Source organism: Archocentrus centrarchus, chromosome 5 (assembly GCF_007364275.1).
Source record: "Archocentrus centrarchus isolate MPI-CPG fArcCen1 chromosome 5, fArcCen1, whole genome shotgun sequence".
NCBI lineage: Eukaryota > Metazoa > Chordata > Actinopteri > Cichliformes > Cichlidae > Archocentrus > Archocentrus centrarchus.
In genome coordinates this window covers 31,872,559-31,895,951 of record NC_044350.1, presented here as the reverse complement: position 1 = coordinate 31,895,951, position 23,393 = coordinate 31,872,559, and the positions used below count along the sequence as shown (strand labels likewise).

At 42.3% G+C, this 23,393-nt stretch overlaps 1 protein-coding gene across 1 annotated transcript in view; it reads right to left on the bottom strand.

The window, feature by feature from the left end:
• stab1 (stabilin 1) overlaps positions 1-23,393 on the bottom strand; it is a 156,362-nt gene that overhangs the window by 94,992 nt on the left and 37,977 nt on the right. Inside the window, exons 30-44 of the mRNA XM_030729061.1 lie at positions 22,482-22,593; positions 22,228-22,305; positions 22,004-22,105; positions 21,783-21,884; positions 19,959-20,093; positions 18,566-18,694; positions 18,437-18,490; positions 17,991-18,104; positions 17,610-17,805; positions 14,759-14,854; positions 14,609-14,654; positions 6,706-6,785; positions 6,493-6,618; positions 4,670-4,743; positions 1,158-1,229 (exon numbers count right to left, since the gene is read on the bottom strand). Of these exons, the coding sequence (XP_030584921.1) occupies positions 1,158-1,229; positions 4,670-4,743; positions 6,493-6,618; positions 6,706-6,785; positions 14,609-14,654; positions 14,759-14,854; positions 17,610-17,805; positions 17,991-18,104; positions 18,437-18,490; positions 18,566-18,694; positions 19,959-20,093; positions 21,783-21,884; positions 22,004-22,105; positions 22,228-22,305; positions 22,482-22,593 (1,516 nt within the window). The remainder of the gene's footprint in view (positions 1-1,157; positions 1,230-4,669; positions 4,744-6,492; positions 6,619-6,705; positions 6,786-14,608; positions 14,655-14,758; positions 14,855-17,609; positions 17,806-17,990; positions 18,105-18,436; positions 18,491-18,565; positions 18,695-19,958; positions 20,094-21,782; positions 21,885-22,003; positions 22,106-22,227; positions 22,306-22,481; positions 22,594-23,393) is intronic.

The window sequence follows — 23,393 nt, the reverse complement described above, 5'->3', positions numbered from 1 at the left end:
CACGACCCTCCCCAGACTGATAGACAGCAACAACTGCTTCTCTGAGGTCAGCACTGATGTCTTTCGTCATTGGCATCATGTTAGCACACAGCTGAATGCTTGAGACCAGCACACTGTCAAAGCCGCTGCTTTTACAGCGGTGGTCACACTTGATCAAATGGATTTGATGAGCAGCACCTGGCTGCTACTCTTATGAAGGGTGTACTTAGTTTTACATTACAAGTGTAGCTAGTAGTGTAGTTGGTTTTTCACACACTGCTTCAGCATTTTGGCTTAATTTTTGTTAAATAATTAATGAGAATGTATAATATATTGTTTTTTGGTTCATCTAAGTTTCTATTCACCTAATTCAGGACCTGGTATCATGCAGCAGCAGTTTAATTAGCAGGAATGTGTGCAATTTATATTTCAAACACGCTGAAATCAGTGTTCAAACTCTCTGCAGGCAATTAAATCAGTGCAGAGAAGTTTGGGCAAAATTAAAACTCAGCCTTATTTATTACTCTCTCTTCTCTGTAAAATATAGAAACATGAATTTAAACATGTATTTTAAGTTAATTAAATAGTTTGGATCAGGATGTATCTGTCATGTATGCCAACAATATGAGAGACAGCAGGGATATCGGGCAGGATTGCTGTTATAACATTACTTCTGTCAAGGAATTTACTCTAATTATTTCAACAACTGAATTATTGTAAACATTTCTAGAAAAAATGAAGGCTGCTCGAGTCTCACTCTGCTAACCCGGAATCTGAGAGGAACAGCTTAATGTCGCCTTTCAGAAGATTTAAATAATTCATGAAGACGCCCAGCTGTGTGATCCGAGTGCAAAACGATATATATTCTATCTTCATAATTAGAGACTGCAGATGCGATATAAATCCCTGCTGCTGTATAATGACTACAGGTATTTAACTGACTGAGGAAACCAGGTCATGCAGCTCCCCTACAGCACCCAGGTGTCCCGAGTACATTCTTATTCTGCAGCCAAATTAACAACTTATTGCCTTAAAACATGGAAAAAAAAAAGAAAGTATCTGCCGTGTGATAAAGTAACTCCATCTGCTCCCACATCACCTTCAGGCATTTCAAACCATTTAAAGCAGTTGTCAGTATTTTGTTACAGGGCAGAATGAAGCAGAAGACAAGCACATACAGTTCTGCAGGGGTTCACAGGGTAACAGTATCTCCCTGTTCCTCGGAAGGCCAGCCGACAGCTGCAGGAGGTCTGGAGATGACACCAAAGCAGACAGAGAAAACAGTCAGTCGCTAAAACACAATTTCTACATCCATCTGTTCCCTCAGTCCCCGTGAGCCTAGCCAGTCCACACATCATATAATCCTTTATTTTTCACTCATGTGGGGAATAAGCAACAAAACCACTTTATTTCCAATCTGGGTCCTCTGTTCAGCGCTCTGACCCTTTTTCCTGCAGGTCACAGCACTCAACAGTGTAAAATCACAAAAAAAAATAACTGAAAATGTTTTACTAGTAGACTGGTGGTGGTGGAGGGGTGACGTGTGATCATCTCGGCTGCATGTCTAAAATACCATATTATTCTCTTTGACATCACAGAGCTCTAAGAGGACATGCAGGTCCTGTAAAGACTCCCGTGTTAACTAAATGGAACTAGAAAGCATGTTAACAGCACGGCACATCTGTGCAATGGGCGAATCCCAAATCTGGGAACTTAGGAATGTTTAAAGTTATGGGCATGACTACTTTGACTGATGGGAACTACAGCCAATCGCTGCCAGGAAGGCATCAGCTCTTCACCATGTTTGTGCTGTTTGGGTCCCTTTTAGGAGCATTTGTAGTAAAATGACTGCCAAGTCATCCATCACCCCAGTCTCCTCTGGTGTTCCTCAGGGCTCTGTCCTCGGTCCTCTTCTCTTTGTTATCTACTTACTACCATTAGGACATATTTTTAGGAAATACGGCATCCATTTTCATTGTTATGCCGATGACACCCAGCTCTATGTCTCTTCTAAACCAAATGCTCTTCTCCCCCGTCCTCCCTTTCCGACTGTCTTTCTGAAATAAAATCATGGTTTTCTGACAATCTTCTCAAATTGAATAATGATAAAACGGAAATCCTGCTGATTGGTGCCAAATCTACCCTTGCAAAATCCAATCACTTCACACTCACCATTGATAATTTCACTGTCCCCATTTCCTCCCAAGTTAAGAGTCTGGGTGTCATCCTCGATAGCACTCTTTCTTTTGAGGCTCATGTCAAAAACCTCACTCGGTCTGCTTATTTTCGCTTACGTAACATTAATCGTCTCCGTCCTTCTCTTACACCTGCCAGTACTGCAACTCTTGTTCACGCTCTTGTCACTTCTCGTTTGGATTACTGCAATTCACTTCTTGCTGGTCTACCACTCAAACTTCTCCGTAAACTTCAGATGGTTCAAAACTCTGCTGCACGTATCATTACACGAACCTACTCTACTCAACACATCACTCCCATCCTTCAGGACCTACGCTGGCTTCCAATCGACTACCGTATCAAATACAAGATTCTTCTTCTCACCTTCAAATCTCTCCATAACCTTGCTCCCCCCTACATTGCTGCTCTAATCCATTCCTATACTCCCCCAGGCCCACTTCATTCTTCTTCGTCACTGCTCCTCATTATACCTTCTGTCCGCTTAGCAACTATGGGGTCTAGAGCCTTTTGTCATACAGCACCCCATCTCTGGAACGCTCTACCGCAACATTTAAAGGTCATAAACAGCTTATCTCTTTTTAAATCTCGGTTAAAAACCCATCTGTTCACACAAGCTTTTGGCCTGTAACTGTGTGGGTTCTTGGATTTTACCTTGGTCTTAACTAATCTGTTTTTCGTTTTGTTTTGTTTATTGTGTAATTGTGCTTTCTCTTTTGCTGTTTCCTCTTTGATTGTTTTTTACCTGTAAGGCGACCTTGAGTGCCCTGAAAGGCGCCCATAAATAAAATGTATTATTATTATTATAAAATTATCTGACTAACATTAAAACTTCCTGTGAAGTTTGTTCTTCAGCTTTGAGTAAAAATTCTGGTACTTTATTAGTCTGTTATTTGACACTAACTAGGAGACACACACACACACAGGTGTGGTACCTGAACAGTTTATGGATGCAGCTCGATAACCAAGCTGGCTAGTGTTAGCAGGTAACGCATCACCAGATACAAATATGGTTCTGGTGACTCAAAAGAAAGAAAGGAAAAAACAGACATAGCTAATGCTGAATCCAAAGTCCAAGACCAGTGGTGACAGCACAGCTGCTGCATCCATCTGCATAAAATCTGTGGTTTAGAGTCACCAACTTTCCCCTGCTTACAATGCTGCCCTCAGCTCCCTCCCCAGGCACCTCAACCCCCATTCACACCTTTGTTCAGATGACCTCAATAGGTCATTTGATACAATGGAGCATCCCTACTGCTGACTGGATGCATAGAATCAGAGGATGGTGATGGAGTCCCTCTACCTCGCTCTCTCCTTCACTTCCATCAGCACTGGCATCATTTTTCTGCCTGTTGCAGTTTTGTTTATTAATTATTAGCTGAGCTGGAAGTTACCAGCAGTTTGTTTTTATTCCTTTAGGTTACCAATATTAGTTCAGAGAAGAATCTGTCGGCCATCTGTGCAGCCGGTTCCTGCGGGTCTTCCTCTGTTTGTTTTTGTCTGGGCTCCTTACGTCTGCTCATTCTTGTAATTCAGTTTGCATAACTGAAACCTTAAAATTAACATCTTGCTATCTCATATCTCAGGTTCCTTTGAGCCACGGCTTTAATAATAATCATCATTGTTTTATCATTTTGGTTTTACTAAAATTCACTTATTTTTACTGTTTTTAAGTTTTATAGTTGTTTTTTTATATTTTTTCTTATTAATTAATTTTATCTCAGTATGAATCTAGTTTATTCTACTTTATTCTATCTTGCATTTCCTATTATAAATAATGGATAACATATTAAAACATTAATATGCTATCAAATGAAGCAAACATATTAATAATATATATAAATCTATTTATAGACCTTAACACATAAAAAAATTAATGTAAAATTGTAATTAAAAAAGTAAATAAACAGGGAAATTTTAAAAAAGGAAAAATAATACAGAAATATCAATTTATCACATTTGATCAATTTATGGAAAAATATATATGTAGTATTTTTGCGTATTTAATCGTATATTAATGTATTTTTCTGCCATGGATTTATATTTTACCTCTCTCTATAGATAGATAGATATAGACGTAAAGTGTGTGTGTGTGTGTGTGTGTGTGTGTGTGTTTATATATATATATATATATATATATATATATATATATATATATATATATATATATATATATATATCTATATATATATATATATATATATATATATATATATATATATATATATATATATATGTATATATATATATATATATATATATATATATACACACATAGAGAGAGAGAGAATCTGTCATGCTGCCCTTAACTGATTTTTACTGCACAACAAACTTCTTAAACTACATTTAAAAAGGACAAATGTTTACAAGTATTTACCCTTAAAGGACGTTTCTCAGAAAGCTTCTTGTTTTTTATAATTTTGCCAGTTTCAGTCTTTAAAAAAGCAGCTACAACTATAAAAACAGTCACCAACAGTTCAGCACAGTGTGGTCTTACAACATTGGGTCCTGTTCTGATGCAGTCTGCATTCTTGTGGCAGCCTCCATTGTTGACCAGACAGCCATCAAACTCTGTGAAGAGACCACAAGTTGGAAACAAGCATTTATTACATCACCGTGCTTTTGAGTGACCTATTCCCATTCTCCCGTGTATTTAAGCTGTCTCAGTGTCTCCTGTCTTTGTTTTATCTCAGACTGACTCGCATTATTGCTCCACAGGGGGCTACATGATGCTTTGCAGGACTCGTTGCTCTGAAATTGTTCTTTACGGCTCTGGCTTTATGTTTGGAGTCAGGGTGCAGAATGAGCTTAATAAAAATATGTAACTCCTGCCAAGTTAAATCATTATAATAAAAATAAACCTGACACTAAAAGCACAAAGGTTAAAGAAACACTGTTTTGCTGTATTTGGCAGAAAGATTCAATGATTTTGTGAAGAAGTCAGACTGATGTTTGAATAGGTCAATATAAAGAAATTCCACCAAACACAAAGTTATTTCTAATGAGTTTGGATCCAATGTGACACAATTATAAACCTCATTCTGCCTAAAAAAAGGTCCCAAAAAAGAGTGCTGTTTGGGGAAAAAACATTCATATTTTATTTATATATATAAAAAAAAATTATAGGATCTGATGCAAAGTCAAAAAAAAAAAAGAGTAGTTTGTAGGCAAAATGAACAGAACCCCAAACTTTTCAATGGTTCATCAAAGAACCAAAAGATACCAAAAGACCAAAAACTATAGAAACAAGGGAACCCACAAAAGGGGCTCAAAATGCACAAGCAATGAGAGCTACACACACGGAGCACAGACAGAATATACACAGAGAGCTGATTGGACACAGATGAAACTGAGGCTGTTTTCACACCTATAGTTCATTTACTCTGGTCCAAATCAGTTGATGGGTTTGTAAACGTGTAGCTTTTTCCTGTGGTTTGGTTACTTTTCACACAGACAAAACTAAACCACAAACCAGGTGAGAAAATTCAGTCCACTTACTGGACAGATGTGTCTGAGGTGGGAGGAGCAAAGGTAGATACAGGAAGAAGGTGTTCTCTTGAGTATAACCACTGTGACCTTTTGTCTTTGGAGGAGGTTACTTTGTCTGCACCTAAGTGTGATAACTGTTCACATCTGCAGCAGTGACCTGAACCAAACTGGAAAACTGACCCGAGTTCAATTTAAACTGACTAAAGAGCGCAGGTTTGAAAGCTCAGCAGAGGAGGGGAGACAAAGACAGGAAATAAAGCTACACAAGAAATGCAAGGAAAAGGAAATAACAAAATTAAACAGGAAGTGGAAATGAGACAGGAGCGTGATATAGCTGTTTATTGTGCCTGTTCTTTTTCCTGGAGTCAGTAATTGCAAACGTGGACTGCTGGTTGGTTGGTCGTGTTTGTCATTATTGTTTGAAATAAATACATACAGTGCATTCTTGCTAGAAAACTGTGATAGCTCAGATCTCATATATGACTGTATTGTCTCATGTGACCAGAACTTATCATGAGGAATAGCTAAATCTTTTGCCCTGTACATACTTATTTCTGTGCTTTTCAATTCTGTTTTACTGAGAGGATTCATTCACTGTAAACGTGCGTACTATCCTCAGATTTTCCTACGGTGAGCCAAAACCTTCACTGGCTTCACTAACACTCAGCTGACGCAGCCTGTGCATCAGCTGAAAAACACAGAAAAAAAACAAACCTTCAATTCTTCTTCTATCTGAAGTGATCAGTTCAGGGTGACTTCACCCTTTTCAATAACACCTAAAAGCTTGGATTTACAAAACCGCTTGGTCTTGGTGGGTTTGGGACGACATACCCAGGCAGACGACACCGTCTCCACTGTACCCCTCTTTGCAGGTACAGGTCCTCACTCCTGCTGACACCTTAGTGCAGACTGCAAACTCTGAACATCCGCCGTTAGACCGGCTGCACAAATCCAGCTCTGAGACACAGAAATAGAAATGAGGAGAGAGTAATTGCACTAAAAGGCATGTTTAATGTGTGTGTGTGTGTGTGTGAGTGTGTTTACCTTTGCAGTAGGTTCCATTTCCTTCATATCCAGCTGTGCACACGCAGACAGCAGCTGTTCCCTTTGGCCCCGTTATGCAGCTGTAGCAGAGAGCAAACCGCTCAGTGTGTGTGTGTCACATTTTACTGGAGCTCAGAGCTGTGGCTAATAATATCTGTCATTACAAATCACATTGGTCAACAATGCCCTGCATTACTGTTTACGTTCTGTGGTCTTCTTCGCATCATTGATCCCATTACCAGCGCGGTATTGAATTTTTAGCCTGACACATATCTCACTCCTCAGTGCCACGGTGCTCCACTGTTGTCCAAAAACTATTAAAAACACATCAGTCAGTCGCTGTTACAACGGATCACATGTTTTTTCATTACTATGAACACACACTGAAAACACTACAGGCAATCTCGCGTACCAGTTGCGTCAAACTAACTCACAAAAGGGGCCGGTCTGAGTGGTAATGGTTCTTATAAACTCTAGCATCATGTATTAAATTTCTGAACACAGTTTCAAAATTTCAAGCAATGCGATCTGGACACAATGGTGCTGAAACTGAAGAGTCAGTGTGAATTTGAATGCTCACAGAGCTCAAATAACGGTGGTGTTCATATGTCAGGAGGGGACTTGACTGAGAAAGTACCATCCGGTCTTTTTGCTTTCCTTTAGCATGCACGCTGAAGGTAGGCTGTTCTTTTATTAAAGGAAGAGGACTCCACATAATTTTGGAGCTAGAAAAGCACTTCTACACACTACGTTCTTAGGGATCATTCACAATTATTGACATTTTCCAAAGCATACAAACTGTACGACAGGGGGGAGGGGGTTAAAAGCCAACATACGCTTTTCAAATAGTTAGAAAATGTCAGTCAGTATTATGTAAATTGAGCACTGCCTCGGTGCCAAAGGAAGATAAATTCTGCCACGGATACAAGCGGTGGAAATAAGCTTCCTTCAGTGGGTGGCTCGCCTCTCCCTTAGAGACAGGGTGAAGAGTGCAGTCATTCGGGAGGGGCTCAGAGTACAGCCACTACTCCTCCAGTTGAGATGGTTTGGGCATCTTAGTATGCCTCTTGGGTGCCTTTTGTACGTGGTGTTCCAGGCATGTCCTTCTAGGAGAGATTTTATCCCTCGGCAGGCCTGGGAACTCCTCAGTGTTCCCCCGGATAAGTTGGAGGAGGTGGCGGAGAGAGGGTTTCTTTGCTTAAGCTGCTGCCCTACAACCTGGTCCCGGATAAGTGGAAGGAAATGGATGGATTACTGGCCACTATAAAGAATGCAGGTTTAAAGCATTTCTACATAGGCTTCATTTTTCTGTGGTTTAAACTTTGCCTCATTTGACGTTTCAATCTGATCCGTGTGCTGATATGCATGATTTTTGTTGAGGAACGCATTAGCTAAATTAGCACATGTACATGCTAATACCTGATTTTTAAGCCAATTTAACTGCATTATTGGGGTCATTTTTAGTGTAAGATATAAGTAGATATACATTTAAAAGCCAATAATATTTTGTGTTTTTATGTGAAAGAACCCCCCAAAAAACCCACTGCATGGATATAGATTACAAAAATACCACATTCAGAAGCAGAGACATCTTTCACCGAGTCTGGCTTTGACACAAAGGCTCTGATTTTTGACCCCTGAATTTACTGATAGAAGTATATGCCTGTAGGGCTCAAACAAACCCCTGAATGATTACTATTTCAGTTTTTTCCTGTATCAAACCCAATACTAACACCATCCTATGTCCTCCTGGAACCATTGATGCATCTGGCACACAGGAAGCTCCTGTAAATCTCTGCCTTCCTCCTGTCACTTCTGCCAGCAGTGAAATCACTAATAAATGCAATTTCATCAGCTCCACTGGCAGCTATAAGAGATCCTCCAACATGTTTAACAGAAGAGGTGCTGCTCTGGGTCACGAGCTGTTCTTTTTACTCTTTCCTTCACAGGGGTATTGGGGACTGCAGCCTGGCCTGTCTGTTTTTGTGTCAAGGTCACACAGTGCCTCAGGTGTATTCCCCATGTGTCTGGCAGTTCCCTTTCCCCTGTGTGCTCCTCTGTCTCTGCTCTCAGCCTGATGCTTCTCTCACCCACCCCCCCAGAGCCCTGATTGCTGATCAACCTGCACACCTGCTATCCGTCAGCTCATCAACTCTGCAGTATATCGACTTTGGTTCTTCATCACTCATCACCGGGTTGTTATTTCAGCCGGTGTGGTTGATAACAGTTCTTTACCATCATGCTCTCTGTACATTTGACTCTTGTGTTGATTCTGATTGTCGGACTAATCTGCTACCCTGCTTGTGTCCCTGCCAGCCAAACCAGACATGCTCTCACCCCCTGCCTTCATCTCCACTCAGCAATACTTCTCTACCTGCCAGCATCCCTCAACCCTTGCCCTGCTGTAATCCTCACCTCCATCCACCTTGACTCCCTGACAGCAAACAATAAACTCTTATTCCTTCTAACTGTGAGACTCTTTTACATTTAGATCCTCCCTGTTGAACGTAACCTTGGGAAAATGCCAGGTGTGTGTCAGTGATCTCATCCAGCTAAAAACAAAAAAAATATCACGCTGGCAATAAATTATTAACTGCATAGGGTATTTTATTTTGAAAATTGTCTGTTTCTGTGTTTGGCTTCCTGTTTTTCTCATCTGCTCTGCATATTTTTAGTGATGCAGAGCAGAGAGCTGCTTCTGAGACGTTTCCAAAACATGCTGTGGTACATCTGTCAGGATGTGGGTGTGGAGAGGACCCAAATGCAGGACACGAAGAAAGACAAAGCTAAACAAAAATGAGCCGTTTATTGGCTGATGCAAAGTACAGAAATAAACAAAGTCCAGAAAATCAGAATCAAAACCACAAAGCAGAAATGCAACTAAACACTGAGACCTTGGAAAACGCATTCAGCACCAAACAGCACAACAGGGAGCACTAACAAACGATCTGCTGAAGCTGAGGTCAAACACAGGATTATAAAGAATATATATCTCTGGGACTAACTGGGGATTAGAAACAGGAGGGGAATGAGATGCAGGTGAAAGTAATTAAAAACACATGTAAACAATAGAGACTAACCTAATAACAGACAGCAAAGCACAGGATACTCGATTAAAAAAAAAATAAGAGTTAAAGTTTAAATTAACTTCAGAGTAATACTGAAATCAAAACAGGAACCCAAAACTCTAAAACTTTAAAGTTCCACACAAAGCCTGCACCCAAGACAGCATCTGGCAGTCACTTGTCTTGTCTTTAGTGCATATGGTGGGTTTCAGGGGGAACTTTCCTGGGTGAATCCTGAGGTTCTTACTGGGAAGTCTCCCTTTGATGGCTGACAGACAGTGTAAGAGTGATGTAGCTACCGTGGTGTCACCCACTGGTTTCTGAAGTTCTGTTTTGCAGCTTTGAGATGAGATCTTTGGGTTTTGAAACCAGATGAGACGACAAGGAGTGCAATAAACTGTGATAGCACACACTCACTGGCTAATTAAAGTTTTCAAATCCTTATTATGTAAATTAGAGATTTCAGACCCTCCACTGAGACTGCTCTGTTAAAGGTCTATAATGATCTTCTCATGACCTCTGATACAGGGTATTGTTCTGTACTCGTTTTGCTTGACCTCAGCGTTGCCTTTGATGCTGTTGACCACAATATTTTACTTAATAGGTTTAAAGTTTTGGCTGGTGTCTCTGCCTCAGCATTTGACTGGTTTTCCTTCCATTTATCATACAAGACTTTTTCTGTTAGAGTGAGCAAGTGCTTCTCTAACCTATGGGGTTCTGCAAGGCTCATTAATGGGCCCATTATTATTTTCTATGAACATTTTTCTTTCGCTGGCTTCATTTGATATTTTTCTGACATTTATCATTTCTATGCCGATGACATTCTGCTGTATATGCCTTTTAAGCCCAAACCAGCCAGATAGGCTGCCCACCTTAGTTGACTGTTTATCCCACATTATTACCGACTGGCTCTCTAACAATTACCTCATTTTAAATTACAACAACACTGAGGCCATGATCGCAGCTCCACCTGAAATATATTCAATAATCAGTCAGGCTCTTGCTTTCTTTTGCACACCTGCAAAGCCAGAACTTACAATCTTGGTGTAATATTTGATTCTTCTCTGGGCTTCAGTTCACATGAAAAATCTATATCATATCACTGTTTCTTTCATTTAAGGAAAATCTCTAAACTCTGAGTTACAGTCTTCTCATTCACGGACATGTTAATCACGTGTCTGTTTCTTTTCAGTTTATTTATCACACTTCCTTATTCATTTTCCTAGTCTCCTGTTCCCTGTGTGTTTTACTTCCCCTTGCCTTTTTAGTTTCTTTCTGTTCACCTGTCCTTCCCAGCTGTTTCTACTCTTCCCTTGTTACCTCTTGTGTATATATTGTCAGTGTTTTTCCCTTGTCGTGCTGTCGTCAATGACTCCGAGCCTGCTGTGTGATCGCCTGTCCGTGTGTTCCTGGTTTTGTAAGAGTTCTAGTCTGTTCTGTTGTTCCCCGATCTGTTACCCCTGTGTTTCTAGCAGTAAAGCTGAAGTTTAAGTTAAGTTGCATTTCACCTGCCTGCCACATGACATAGAATCACCAGAAATTTACAATATTTACAAAACTGACAATGTTTTTTTTCCAATATGATCTGAAATTGTGAGTAACCCCGTAAACTCATTAGAAAACTGTTACAGCAGAGAGGCCAGAGGCCCAATTTCCCATAGACGTCTACAGGACTGTGAGTCTTGTCAGCCACAGATATGGCCCCCTGGTGACCATTAAAAATAATGCAGTTTTCTGACAGTTCCACATTAAATTAACTTTTCAGACCTGGAAGTTACATCCATGTTTTATACTGTCTGTGATTGTTGCTGTGCAGTCAAAATAAAGTTTTGTGTAAATTTCAGCCTCAGCAACCCCTCCAGCAGCACCTCTTAAAGGGATGTTTTTCAGAGTAAAAGGTACCTCGCTACAGTTAGTACAGCTGAGCGGCCCTGAAAAACTGCTTGCCGACGCTCGACGCTGATTGGTGAAACTCAGAACACGCATCATATTCTAAAAACCAACAACCTAGCAGAGGCAAGATGAAGAATAGCAGACCACCAGGCTCATAAAACACTGACATTCAGCAACAACCATGTACTATCATGTCTGATGTTGGGGTTTATTTTTTACCCAATGAATCAGGCGACTCAGGAGGGGAAAGCAGTGCTTCACTCACACTGTTTATAGTGCGGGGGGGGTGCTGCTGACTTCAACTGAGGCTATAGTCGGACAGTGGGAGGAATACTTCGAGGACCTTCTGAATCCCACTGACACGCCTTCTGTAGTGGAAGCAGAGTCTGGGGATGAGGGGGATGACTTGACCATCACTGGGGGTGAGGTCACTGAGGTAGTTAAACAACTCCTTGGTGGCAGAGCCCCTGGGGTGGACGAGATTCGCCCTGAGTTCCTGAAGGCTCTGGATGTTGTAGGGCTGTCTTGGTTGACACGCCTCTGCAACATCGCGTGGAGATCTGGGGCAGTGCCATTGGATTGGCAGACCGGGGTGGTGGTCCCCATCTTTAAGAAGGGAGACCGGAGGGTGTGCTCCAACTTTCGGGGGATCACACTCCTCAGCCTCCTCGGTAAGGTCTATGCCAGGGTGCTGGAAAGGAGGGTGCGTCCGTTAGTCGAACCTCGGATTCAGGAGGAACAATGCGGTTTTCGTCCTGGTCGTGGAACGCTGGACCAGCTCTTTATCCTCTCAAGGATATTCGAGTGTGCGTGGGAGTTTGCCCAACCAGTCTACATGTGCTTTGTGGACTTGGAGAAGGCATTCGACCGTGTTCCTCGGGGTGTTCTTTGGGAGGTTCTGCGGGAGTATGGGGTGTCTGGCCCATTGTTGCGGGCCATTCAGTCCTTGTACAACCACAGTGAGAGCTTGGTCCGTATAGCCGGTAATAAGTCGGATTTGTTTCCTGTGGGTGTTGGACTCCGTCAGGGCTGCCCTTTGTCACCGATTCTGTTCATAATTTTTATGGACAGAATTTCTAGGCGTAGCCAGGTGGCGGAAGGCTTCTTCCTTGGTGGCCTCAGAGTCTCATCTCTGCTTTTTGCAGATGATGCGGTTCTGTTGGCTTCATCAGGGGGGGGCCTCCAGCTCGCAGTGGAACGGTTCGCAGCCGAGTGTAAAGCGGCTGGCATGAGAATCAGCACCTCTAAGTCTGAGGCCATGGTCCTCAGCCGGAAAAGGGTGGAGTGCCATCTCCGGCTCAGGAACGAGTTCTTGCCTCAAGTGGAGGAGTTTAAGTATCTCGGGGTCTTGTTCACGAGTGATGGGCGAAGGGAACGGGAGATCGACAGGCGGATCGGGGCTGCTTCTGCAGTGATGCGGACGCTGCACCGGTCCGTCGTGGTGAAGAGGGAGCTTAGCGTAAAAGCGAAGCTCTCGATTTACCGGTCGATCTACGTTCCTACCCTCACCTATGGTCACGAGCTTTGGGTAGTGACCGAAAGAATAAGATCGCGAATACAAGCGGCAGAAATGAGTTTCCTTCGAAGGGTGGCTGGCCTCTCCCTTAGAGATAAGGTGAGGAGTGCGGCCATCCGGGAGGGGCTCAGAGTAGAGCCGCTGCTCCTCCACATCGAAAGGAGCCAGTTGAGGTGGCTCGGGCATCTGATTAGGATGCCTCCTGGCCGCCTCCTGGGTGAGGTGTTCCGGGCATGTCCCACCGGGAAGAGGCCCCGTGGTAGACCCAGGACACGCTGGAGAGATTATGTATCTCGGCTGGCCTGGGAACGCCTTGGGGTCCCTCTGGATGAGCTGGAGGAGGTGGCTGGGGAGAGGGAAGCTTGGGCTTCTCTGCTTAGGCTTCTGCCCCCGCGACCCGGCCCCGGATAAGCGGAAGAAAATGGATGGTTGGATGGATGAATAAAATGACAAATGTCTAAAATTAAACTCCAGGAAATTAATTAGTAAACAGTGGCCGAAGCAAATCATAGACAATTTAATAAACAAATACATTAGACATTAGAAAGTGCCAGACTAACTTCCCAGTCTCAGTTTACTTTATCCTTGAAGGTCCAGCCACAGTATGTACAATTAAATGACACCATGTCCTGTTATTAAGCTGGATAAAACTGCCATGCAGCGATTGGGTAAACATCAGGGGGGGAAGATGTGCTTTTTGTGCAGGGCTTTATCGCTGATGGGAGAAATCTGAGTCATGAGAACCAGCGACTGGATGGACCAAGGACGAAGGCCAGACTGCAGCTCACAGTATCTGTTTGCTAGTAGATAGTGTCAGTATAAAAATGTTATGGTTAGTGAGGAACTTCGCTCTGCAGGGAGGGAGCCAGAGCCACACTGTCAGTATGGCCTGTGTTTGCCTGAACCGATTGCCCGTGTACACATAATTCTTCTGATTCATTAATATATTAAATGTCTTAATTTTTTAATTAAAATGTTTCAGGTGTCCTCCTTCACAAATAAAACAAAACGCAGGTAATGCTGACACAGATTTTTGCAGAGGAAAAGAAGCTAATAATAAACATAAGTCACTGTCATTCATTTTCCACAGCTGTCCTTTTTCACCTGGAGCATGGGGGGTCAAATGTTTGGACAGATACCTGTGGTGTTGTCAGATGGGCTTAATTGGACATCCCACAGACTTTGTAGGAAGCTACAGTGCATCTGTAAAAATGCCTATAATATAGAATAACAACCCTTTTTTGGTTTTTAACAAAACCTGCTGTGTACAAGGATCACTGTACTGGTAGCACTGTGTTTGTACAGAATAATGTGGCCAGTATAATTACATCGTTCTTTTTTGTATTAAACTGTTATATGTTAGTTTTGTTTTTTGTGCTTGTGCACAACCATTATGAAACGCACAACAGCCTCAGACACAATAACTTACTTGGCATTTTCGTCGCACACACCTTTACAGGCGTCGTCTTTGATCTCTGAGACACACAAACACGCACACACACAGGTTTCAGGTGATGACAGGTCAGAGAGAATATGTGTAGTTACAATGTCACTGTGTTCCTTTGTGTGGGTGTCTTACCTGCAGAGCAGGAGGCTCCTTTCCAGCCTTTGTAACACACACACCGGCCGCTTCCTGTCAGACCATCCTGACACTTCCCATGGTCACACTCACACTCTGCAACACACACACACACACACACACACACACACACACACACACACACACACACACACACACACACACACACACACACACACACACACACACTGTGGGTAACTCTTGTAAAGATTGCAGGCTGACTTTGTGTAGTAACTGAACTGTTAGTCACAGGTCTGTAAGCTTTGAGTTTTTGTGCCTTCAAAATTTACCAGGTTTGTTAGCAAACATAAAGACGTCCTCTTTCATCCTTGCCGAAACAACTACAAGTCCTACAGCTCCTGCTGCAGTATGGATGAACATTTCAAGCAAGAAAACCATTTGATTTTCATTTGTAACTCTGCTGCTGCCTCCTGGAACCACTCTTAAATGCCCACGCACAGTTGTGACAAACTTGCATCCAGCTAGCTTTGCCTGGTTGCATTTGCCCTGGACCTCACTGCTCCACATGAGCCTCTTTAGTGGATGCAGTAGTGCACGTTTCTGCTGTTTGTACAGTGGCGTCTTATTTCACAGCACCACACATGCTTTACTGTTCTGAATCCTGGTAGCCGACAGTGAGTTCTTCTTCCACTTTTGCTGTTTAGCGAACAGGTTGTAGCTGCATTACTGCTCATTTCTGGCAGTCACAGCGCGTTACATCCTACCAGCTGCTGGTAAAAACATGCCAAAAAAATATTTGCATTAACTTTTCAATTTAATAATTATTAACTTAATAACTATTTGGAAATCATGATCATCCCTAACCTGCAGGTGGTGGTACCACAGGAGGATCAACCCATGTGGTTCATTTGGGCTGAGCCCATAAGAGGTCCCATGGGCTAAAGCCCAACAAACAGGGAGTTACCCATAAGCACTTTGCCTTGGGAAGCGTTACCACAGTCCAGTTGCCACCAATGACATAGCTCCTGGGATCACTCTGGCAGACAACCCCCTCCTCTAAGATATGGCAACAAATCATGAAGATGGCCTGTGCTGCAGAGGAGCTGCAAGCAGAGGAGTTCATATACAGTGCTATAAAAAAGTATCTGTCCCCTTTCTGATTTTGTAGTTTTTTGCACATTTGTCACACGTACGATTTGGATGAAACAAATTCTAATATTAGACAAAGAGAACCTGAGTAAATACAAAATACAAAAGAGGTGAACTTGCTGATGTATTTTAGATCATTGTCCTGCTGCATAACCCAAGTGAGCCAACCGTAACAGGACTCAAACCCACCAAAAAGTTAAACTTTTGTCTCGTCAATCCACAAAAGTCCAAAAGTCAATCCGAAAGTCTCGGGGATCATCAAGATGTTTTTTTGGCAAATGTGAAACAAGCCTTTGTGTTCTTGCTGGTCAGCAGTGGTTTTCTCCAGTGGAGGCCATTTTTGTCCAGTCTCCTTCTTACTGTTGAATCATGAACTCTGACCTTAACTGAGCCAAATGAGGCCTGCAGTTCTTTAGATGATGTTCTGGGTTCTTTTGTGACCTCCTGGATTAGTCGTCAATACGCTCTTGGACTAATATTGGTAGGCCTGGGAGGGTTCACCACTGTTCCAGGTTTTCTTCATTTGTGGATAATTGGACTCGCCGTGGTTCACTCAAGTCCCACCCTTTCCTTTCAAGACTGATAGACGTCAATGACTGTTTCTCATCTGCTCCTCAGTTTCTTTAGATCATGGCACGATGTGTTGCCTTTGGGATCTTTTAGCCTACTTCACTTTGTCAGACAGGCTCTATTTAAGTGCTTTCTTGATTCAGCAGGTCTGGCAGTAACCGGGCTGGGGTGTGGTCAGTGAAATTTAACTCAGCTTTCCAAAAAACAATGTGATTACACAGGGCCAGGTAGGTTTTGATAACTTATTCCCCTTAATAAATGAAATCACCATTAAAAAAACTGCATTTTGTGTTTACTCAGGTTATCTTTGTCTAATATTAGAATTTGTTGGATGATAAATTTGACAAATATGTAAAAAAAGAAATCAGAAAGGGGGAAAATACATTTTCACAGCACTGTATATCAAGATTTTGTTCATGAGTGGGGAAGGAAGAGGAGCATGAAAGCTGAGCATGACAGCATTTCTAATCTCATCTGTGACCACGAGCTGTGGGTAGTGACTGGACTCAGCCTTGGAGATGGAGTTAGGCGCTCAGAGCAGAGCTGTTTTACTCCTCCACACTGAAAGGAGCCAGTAAAGGTGGTTCAGGTATTTAACTAGGATGCCCGCTGGTTGCCTCCTAGGGGAGGCCTTTTGGGATTGTCCAACCTGGAGGAGACCCCAGGGCAGACAGAGGACATGCTGGAGAGATTATGTCTCACAGGTTGCCTGGGAGCGCCTCAGTGTTCCCACAGAAGTGGGGGAGGGAGGTCTAAGCTGGGTGGATGCTTTGTTAGCCTCATAGGGCTGTTAGTGATATAGATTCCTTTTTTTTAGCTGTGTAAGACTGCATCGCAGAAGCTCAATATTTTATATTGAGAAGCCAGGTGACCAGGAATCAGCCCATAAATGATGATGAGTCCAGCAAACACAGTTAAACATCAATCTTTATGATGTGCTAAAGCTACGGAGACAGCTGAGTTTTGTTCGTCTTCTCTGTCCACACGTACAGTCAATAGACCTAATCAATTATTTAACTGTTGGTCAGTGTAAGAGGGTATCGCCCCCTTGTGACAAATATAAAATATAGCAGTCAGGAAATACTTCATTGTGTGTGTGTGTGTGTGTGTGTGTGTGTGTGTGTGTGTGTGTGTGTGTGTGTGTGTGTGTGTGTGTGTGTGTGTTGCTCACTGGAGGAGCAGTTAACTCCGTATCGCCCCGGCTCACAGTCCTCACACGCAGTCCCATGGAAACCCTCGTAGCAACGGCACTCACCGTTGCCGTGGTTACCATCCTGACACTCCCCGTGATTGGAGCACCAGCTGCCGATGTCTCCGGGGCATTTGAAGCACTCATGGCCATAGTAACCGGGGCAACATGAGTGATCCTGCAGGACAGACACGTCAGTGACATTTTATTATCATTATTATCAATATTATTATTAAATAAAAAAAGATTTTCAGACCATTTTTAGTGATGATGGGTGTCTCTGATTATTATGCCTTTGATCAGGTTTTACTAGAGCATCATGAAAAGATCAATGATTATGGTAGCACTAAAGAGTGAGCCAACCATGGCGGCTTTGAGACATTTGATGACACAGCCCGGCACAGACTTCCTCCTGGATCCGACCCGCTTCCTGTATCTACAGTTGGATCGCATGTTGGCCGGAAACTCTGCTCTGATCTGCAGCAGAAAAACAACACAAACATCAGGAAACATCAGCACCCAGAGGTGACTGAGAGTCTGAGGGCTGAAAGAACTGAACATAAAAACCACTCTGACTTTAAGAACCTGCATGCAGAGAGAAACACAAATTTAAAAGGTTTTTGTGGATAATGTGTGAAAAAAATAACAGCAGCAACACCTGTAACACACAGTCATTACTGCCCTAATGCAGCCCTTCCAGGCCTCCCTCAGCAAAGTCTGATTTTTATCGATTTTGGGGTAATTTTTAAGGAAAACGCTGAATGTTGCTTCAGTTACGTCCACCTCAAGCAGAGTAACAGTATTCTTACTGGTTTGTAGAAGAAGAGGCATCGCGGTGGTCCGTTACAGTCAGTACACCTTCCCTGGAGACAGAAAGGACAGCAGAGTGGAGTAACTGTGACAAACATTTAACCATGCATCGCTCTCTCCATTCTTACATTGACCTTCAGGTTGATCGGTTTGCTGCATCTGTTGCGGCGGACACTGAGGACCTGAGGGACAACTATAAGGACGCCGTACTGCGTCTCTGTGACGCTCCCGTCAAGAGGAACTTCGTTCACAACTGTCTGCAGGTCAAGAAGGAAGAAACAAATCAGATTCTTTAATATGAATCTTTTACACAGAAAATAAATAACGATCGTCGTTAAAAAAACTAAAATCGTTTTCACACATGAACTTAGACATTCAGCCAACAGTTGTCCTTTGGTTTGCTGCAGATGCTTCTGCACAACTGGAAATATTCTGCGTGGTTTGGTGGGAGTTTCCTGCAGAGATGCAGTGTGCCATTTGCACATCGGTTGCACATTGTGTTGCAATCCAACAACACACTTTGCAGTTGTAAAACGAGCTAATGCCTGATCAGTGAAAGCAGATCTTACTAAACTGGGTGGATCTGACTGAGAAACTGAGCGACACCGCATGCTCATGAGGTAGCGACGTACCAATCATGAGGTACGCACACTCTAAAGCACACTCTGGTTTTTTTTGTCCATTTCATTCTAAATTTGATCTTAATCTAGAAAATAAAAATCATGCTGTACTAAATCTGACTCAAAACTAGCAAAACATTATCTGGGCTAATTTTGTGTTTATATTCGATTCATGCTGCACTATAATGCTACCATCGTGGTCCTGAGCTTTGCCCGGAGTTTGTGGTTTTCCCTCCATGTAGCTGCTTCCTGTGTGTCAAGTCTGTGTTTCTGTGTCATGTTTAGTCTTTTCCTCTTTTATTTTGCCAGTCCTTTGTCTCGTGTGCATTGTGTTCAGTTTTGCTTTCCTTGTCTCATTAGTTACATTCTGTTCACCTGTTCTCCCCAGCTGTCTCCACTTCCGCCAATTACCTTGTGTGTGTGTGTGTGTGTGTGTGTGTGTGTGTGTGTGTGTGTGTGTGTGTGTGTGTATTTATTTCTGGCTCCATGCTTGCTCAGTTTAAATGAGCTTGTTCACCCTCGTGTGTACCAGCAAATAAAGCCGAATTTCGAGTTAATTCTCTGTCCTCCAAGTCCTGCATTTGGGCCTGCTTTGCCCTCCACACAGCCTTAACCATGACAGCTACTGCTGCTGGCACCTTGTTTCAATAGATTCACACTTCAAATCAGGAAGTGTGCCGTCAGTGAAAATAGCTCACTGGAAAATGATGGAAAATGCCCTTTGATTACTTACACTTATAAATGCTGCCGCCTGTGAGCATCAATAAAATGTTGCTCAGTATTTTTTTCCTCCGTATTATCACATATATTTTTCTTGAAATATCAGGATCTAATTTTGAGGCTATATCATCCACCCCTAATCACGTGACTGCGAAGTTTGTGTTGCTGCGGTTATTGTTACCTGGTTGTTGTTGTCTAAGTGGAACTGGACCTGGTAGTCACTCCCAAGCAGAGTTCCTTTCAACATGCCATCGTGCAGGTGGTCGGGGAAAAGCAGCTCATCGGGAATCACGTGGTACTTTAACACATCGAAGTCCTGGACAGACAGAAGATTCATTTATTAAAGGCAGGAGTTACACTGGATGAGCTCACCACGATGAGCAACTATAAAGTGAAGTTTCTGTGACAAACATTTCACTTTATAGGCTACATTTGACTTTTTCTTTAAAATAAAAACATGGCTGACATGTCCAAGACGAGCTCTTGTAGTTTAAACACAGCTGTAATCTGTTGTCTGCGTCCTGTAGTTTGTTTTCTCTGCTTTGTTTTGTGTTTAATTTTTGCTGTTACTTGTAAAGAACAATAATAATAAGCTTTTTAATAAATCTCGCTTATTTATTTATTTATTTATGTTGTCATTAAGCTTTTTGTGTCTGGATTTGGTTTAAGTTCTGGTTAAATTATAACTAATACAGTGCCTCTTCTGAGCACCTGCTATATGATATCTTTAAATAAGAAAAAAGTTGGAGTGCAGCTAGAAAACAGCGAATGGTCTAAAGAGAAGTTGGGTTTAAACATTTAAAACAATACATGCAGTTTCAGTGTACTTAACTCTCAAAACACAGCATACAGATGAGAACATTAAAGTTCAGAGGGGAGAATATATTTAATCTTTCACATTCAGCATCATTATCAGGCATTATCTTCCTTCAAACAAAGTCAGCTGAAATAAGTCAGCTTGTGTCTCCTCTGACTTTGACATTTTTTCTCTATCCATCCATGAGGGGGTCGCAGGGCAGCAGCTTAAGGAGAAACCCGGACCTCCCTCTCCCCAGCCACCTCCTGCAGCTTATCCGGGGGAACACTGAGGCGCTCCCAGGCCAGCCATGAGATATAATCTCTCCAGCGTGTCCTGGGTTTACACGGGAGGCGCCGCTGCACAAAGCTCATGACCATAGGTGAGGGCAGGGACGTAGGCTGACCAGTAAATTGACAGCTAGTTGATAAAGATAATGTGGCATCTAATGAGTTAACAAACCTCCAAATTTCACTCTATAAAGTTTTGTCTTTATTAAGTCTGTATTCAACATAAATGATCTAAATTAAATTTACTGAAACAAAAAGTGTATCTGACCCAAAAAAAGGGATCTATTATTTTGGTCAGTACCATTTTTTAAGGAATATATAAAATATATTACATTCATTTTTAAAGTGTATTCATAAAAATAAATGTTATACACAGATCTAATTAACTTGTACTTAATTAATTACAAGCATTTCAACTGGTAGCAGCAAAGTCCGGTAGCGCTGATGATTACTCAGCTTTATTTTTGTTGCATTATTTATTTATTTGTTTTATCAAGTACTGATGGATACCTCTGCGGAGAGAAGAGTTTATGCAAGAGCAGATTTTTTTCATTGAAATGGAGGAAATCGGGGAGATCCCACCCAGCTGAGATAAAGAGCCGTTTTCATGGTTACCTCGTGCAAAGGTGAGCGCTCGGAAAAAAGGATCTACCTGGTTTCACCTTCATACAGTCAGACACTAAAGCTAGTGGCAAGGAAAAAAGGCGGGGGTCTGGCCTTGTTTGTGAACCGGAGGTGGTGTAATCCTGCACATGTCGCTTTTGGGGAGAGAATGTGATGTCCTGATATTGAATTAAAAAACCTATTATTTTTAAATAGGATTTTACAAAAACAACCTGTACATCATCCACGTCTACGCACGTTTTCTCTTAGTGTTTGCAGACCAGCAGCAGTTCACTGGATTTTATCATCAACCTACCAGGACGGACGTGTTAGTCCTGCTGAGGTGCTGCCTGATGGCCTCATCTGTTGGCAGCAGAAGCGTAAATGACTCAGTCAGGTTCGCAGACAAGTTGTACATCTGGGAGAAAATAAATTGGTACTTAATTAAATATAATAATAAAAATATATAAAATAACAAGATTATTAAAAAATTAGGATTAGATCCAATCACATGGCACGGAGATCAGACAGACTTACCAGAGCGTACTCTCTGAAGAGCGTGAAGTTGGAAGCGGAGTTCAAGAAGGCCATCAGGGTGGGGGGCTCGGGTGGGAGGTCTGAGAGAGGCGGAGCCAACATCTGACCACAGACAGACAGACAGACAAGCACTGTGTAGGTGTAGATCTTATTTATTATTAATGAGTCTGCATAACAAAGTCAGTATTTTTTCTTTTCCTTTCATTGTGAAGATTCACTTGTACCTTGCCTATGATGTGGAGGTAGCCGCTGATTGCAGGCAGGTTGGGGGTGAGGATGGGGGCATTTCCAATGTGGATCAGCTGGAAAATTAATAAAAAGAAAAAAAAAACACAAAGGCCAAAAGATAAAGATGTCAAATGCAAATCATTTCCATTGAATGTAGTTATTATTACATAGAGTGGCATGGATACCAACACACACCCCTCCCCCCTTGAATGTACAGTTACTTGGTGAGTCACAATTAACCCATTCTTACCCCACTGCTGTTGGTGATCTCCCACTGAGTTGGTGGGTTAAGGGTTGGTAGCTTGTTGCCCACCAGTGTACCCAGATCTTCCACTGAGTACATCCCCAGCAGCACATGGGCCCTGCAACGAGGGGGAGCACAAAAAAAACCAAAACAAATTAATTAAAAAAAAATTTACTAGTTCAGACTCACAACATGCTCCTGGATCCTGTGAGCAAAGGACCTGCGATCCATCCGATTACCTCAGGAAGAGCCAGAGTTAGAAAGCCAGCAACACCCTACAGCTTATCAGGAGAACTGCAATTTCTGCTCCTGTCACTTTATACTGGCAACACCACCAGCATATTTACTGATAGGACATAGTTTGATGTTGCACGAGATAAAGTGTTCCTTAATTTTGTGGCTTAATGCAAAAAAAATAAATAAATAATGTATGTATTTGCAAAGTTTTAGGTCTGATGTGGAATAAGTGTAACACTGTTTAATCAGCGCTGCTGACTTTCAAATATCAGTTGGTCTGTGGGGGAAGAGGGAGAGAGGTCGGGGGTTCATATAATCAGTGAATATTAATGTCGCATCTATCATTTGGAAATTTTCAGACATCAATAGCTACAGACGTCTGGAATTTAAATGACATTTGCAAAGTTGGGCTTCCACGCTGCCCAGCGGCTGCCCGGCGGGGTGACGACAACACAAATGTTTACAAGTTTTTTTGTTTCTTCAATAAAATCTTCTTCCTTTACTTGGCATGAACCCTCTTTGGCCAGCGTGAGAGTTAGGGTGAAAGCACAGTGAAAGCCAGAAGCCTGAGGGTTGGTAATCCTGGTTATATGTAGAGTGTAAAACTCGGGTCCAGCTGGGCGAAAGTAGAATCCATTACAGTTAACGTGCAGAACTTTAGCACAAAGGCTCGGCTTTCTT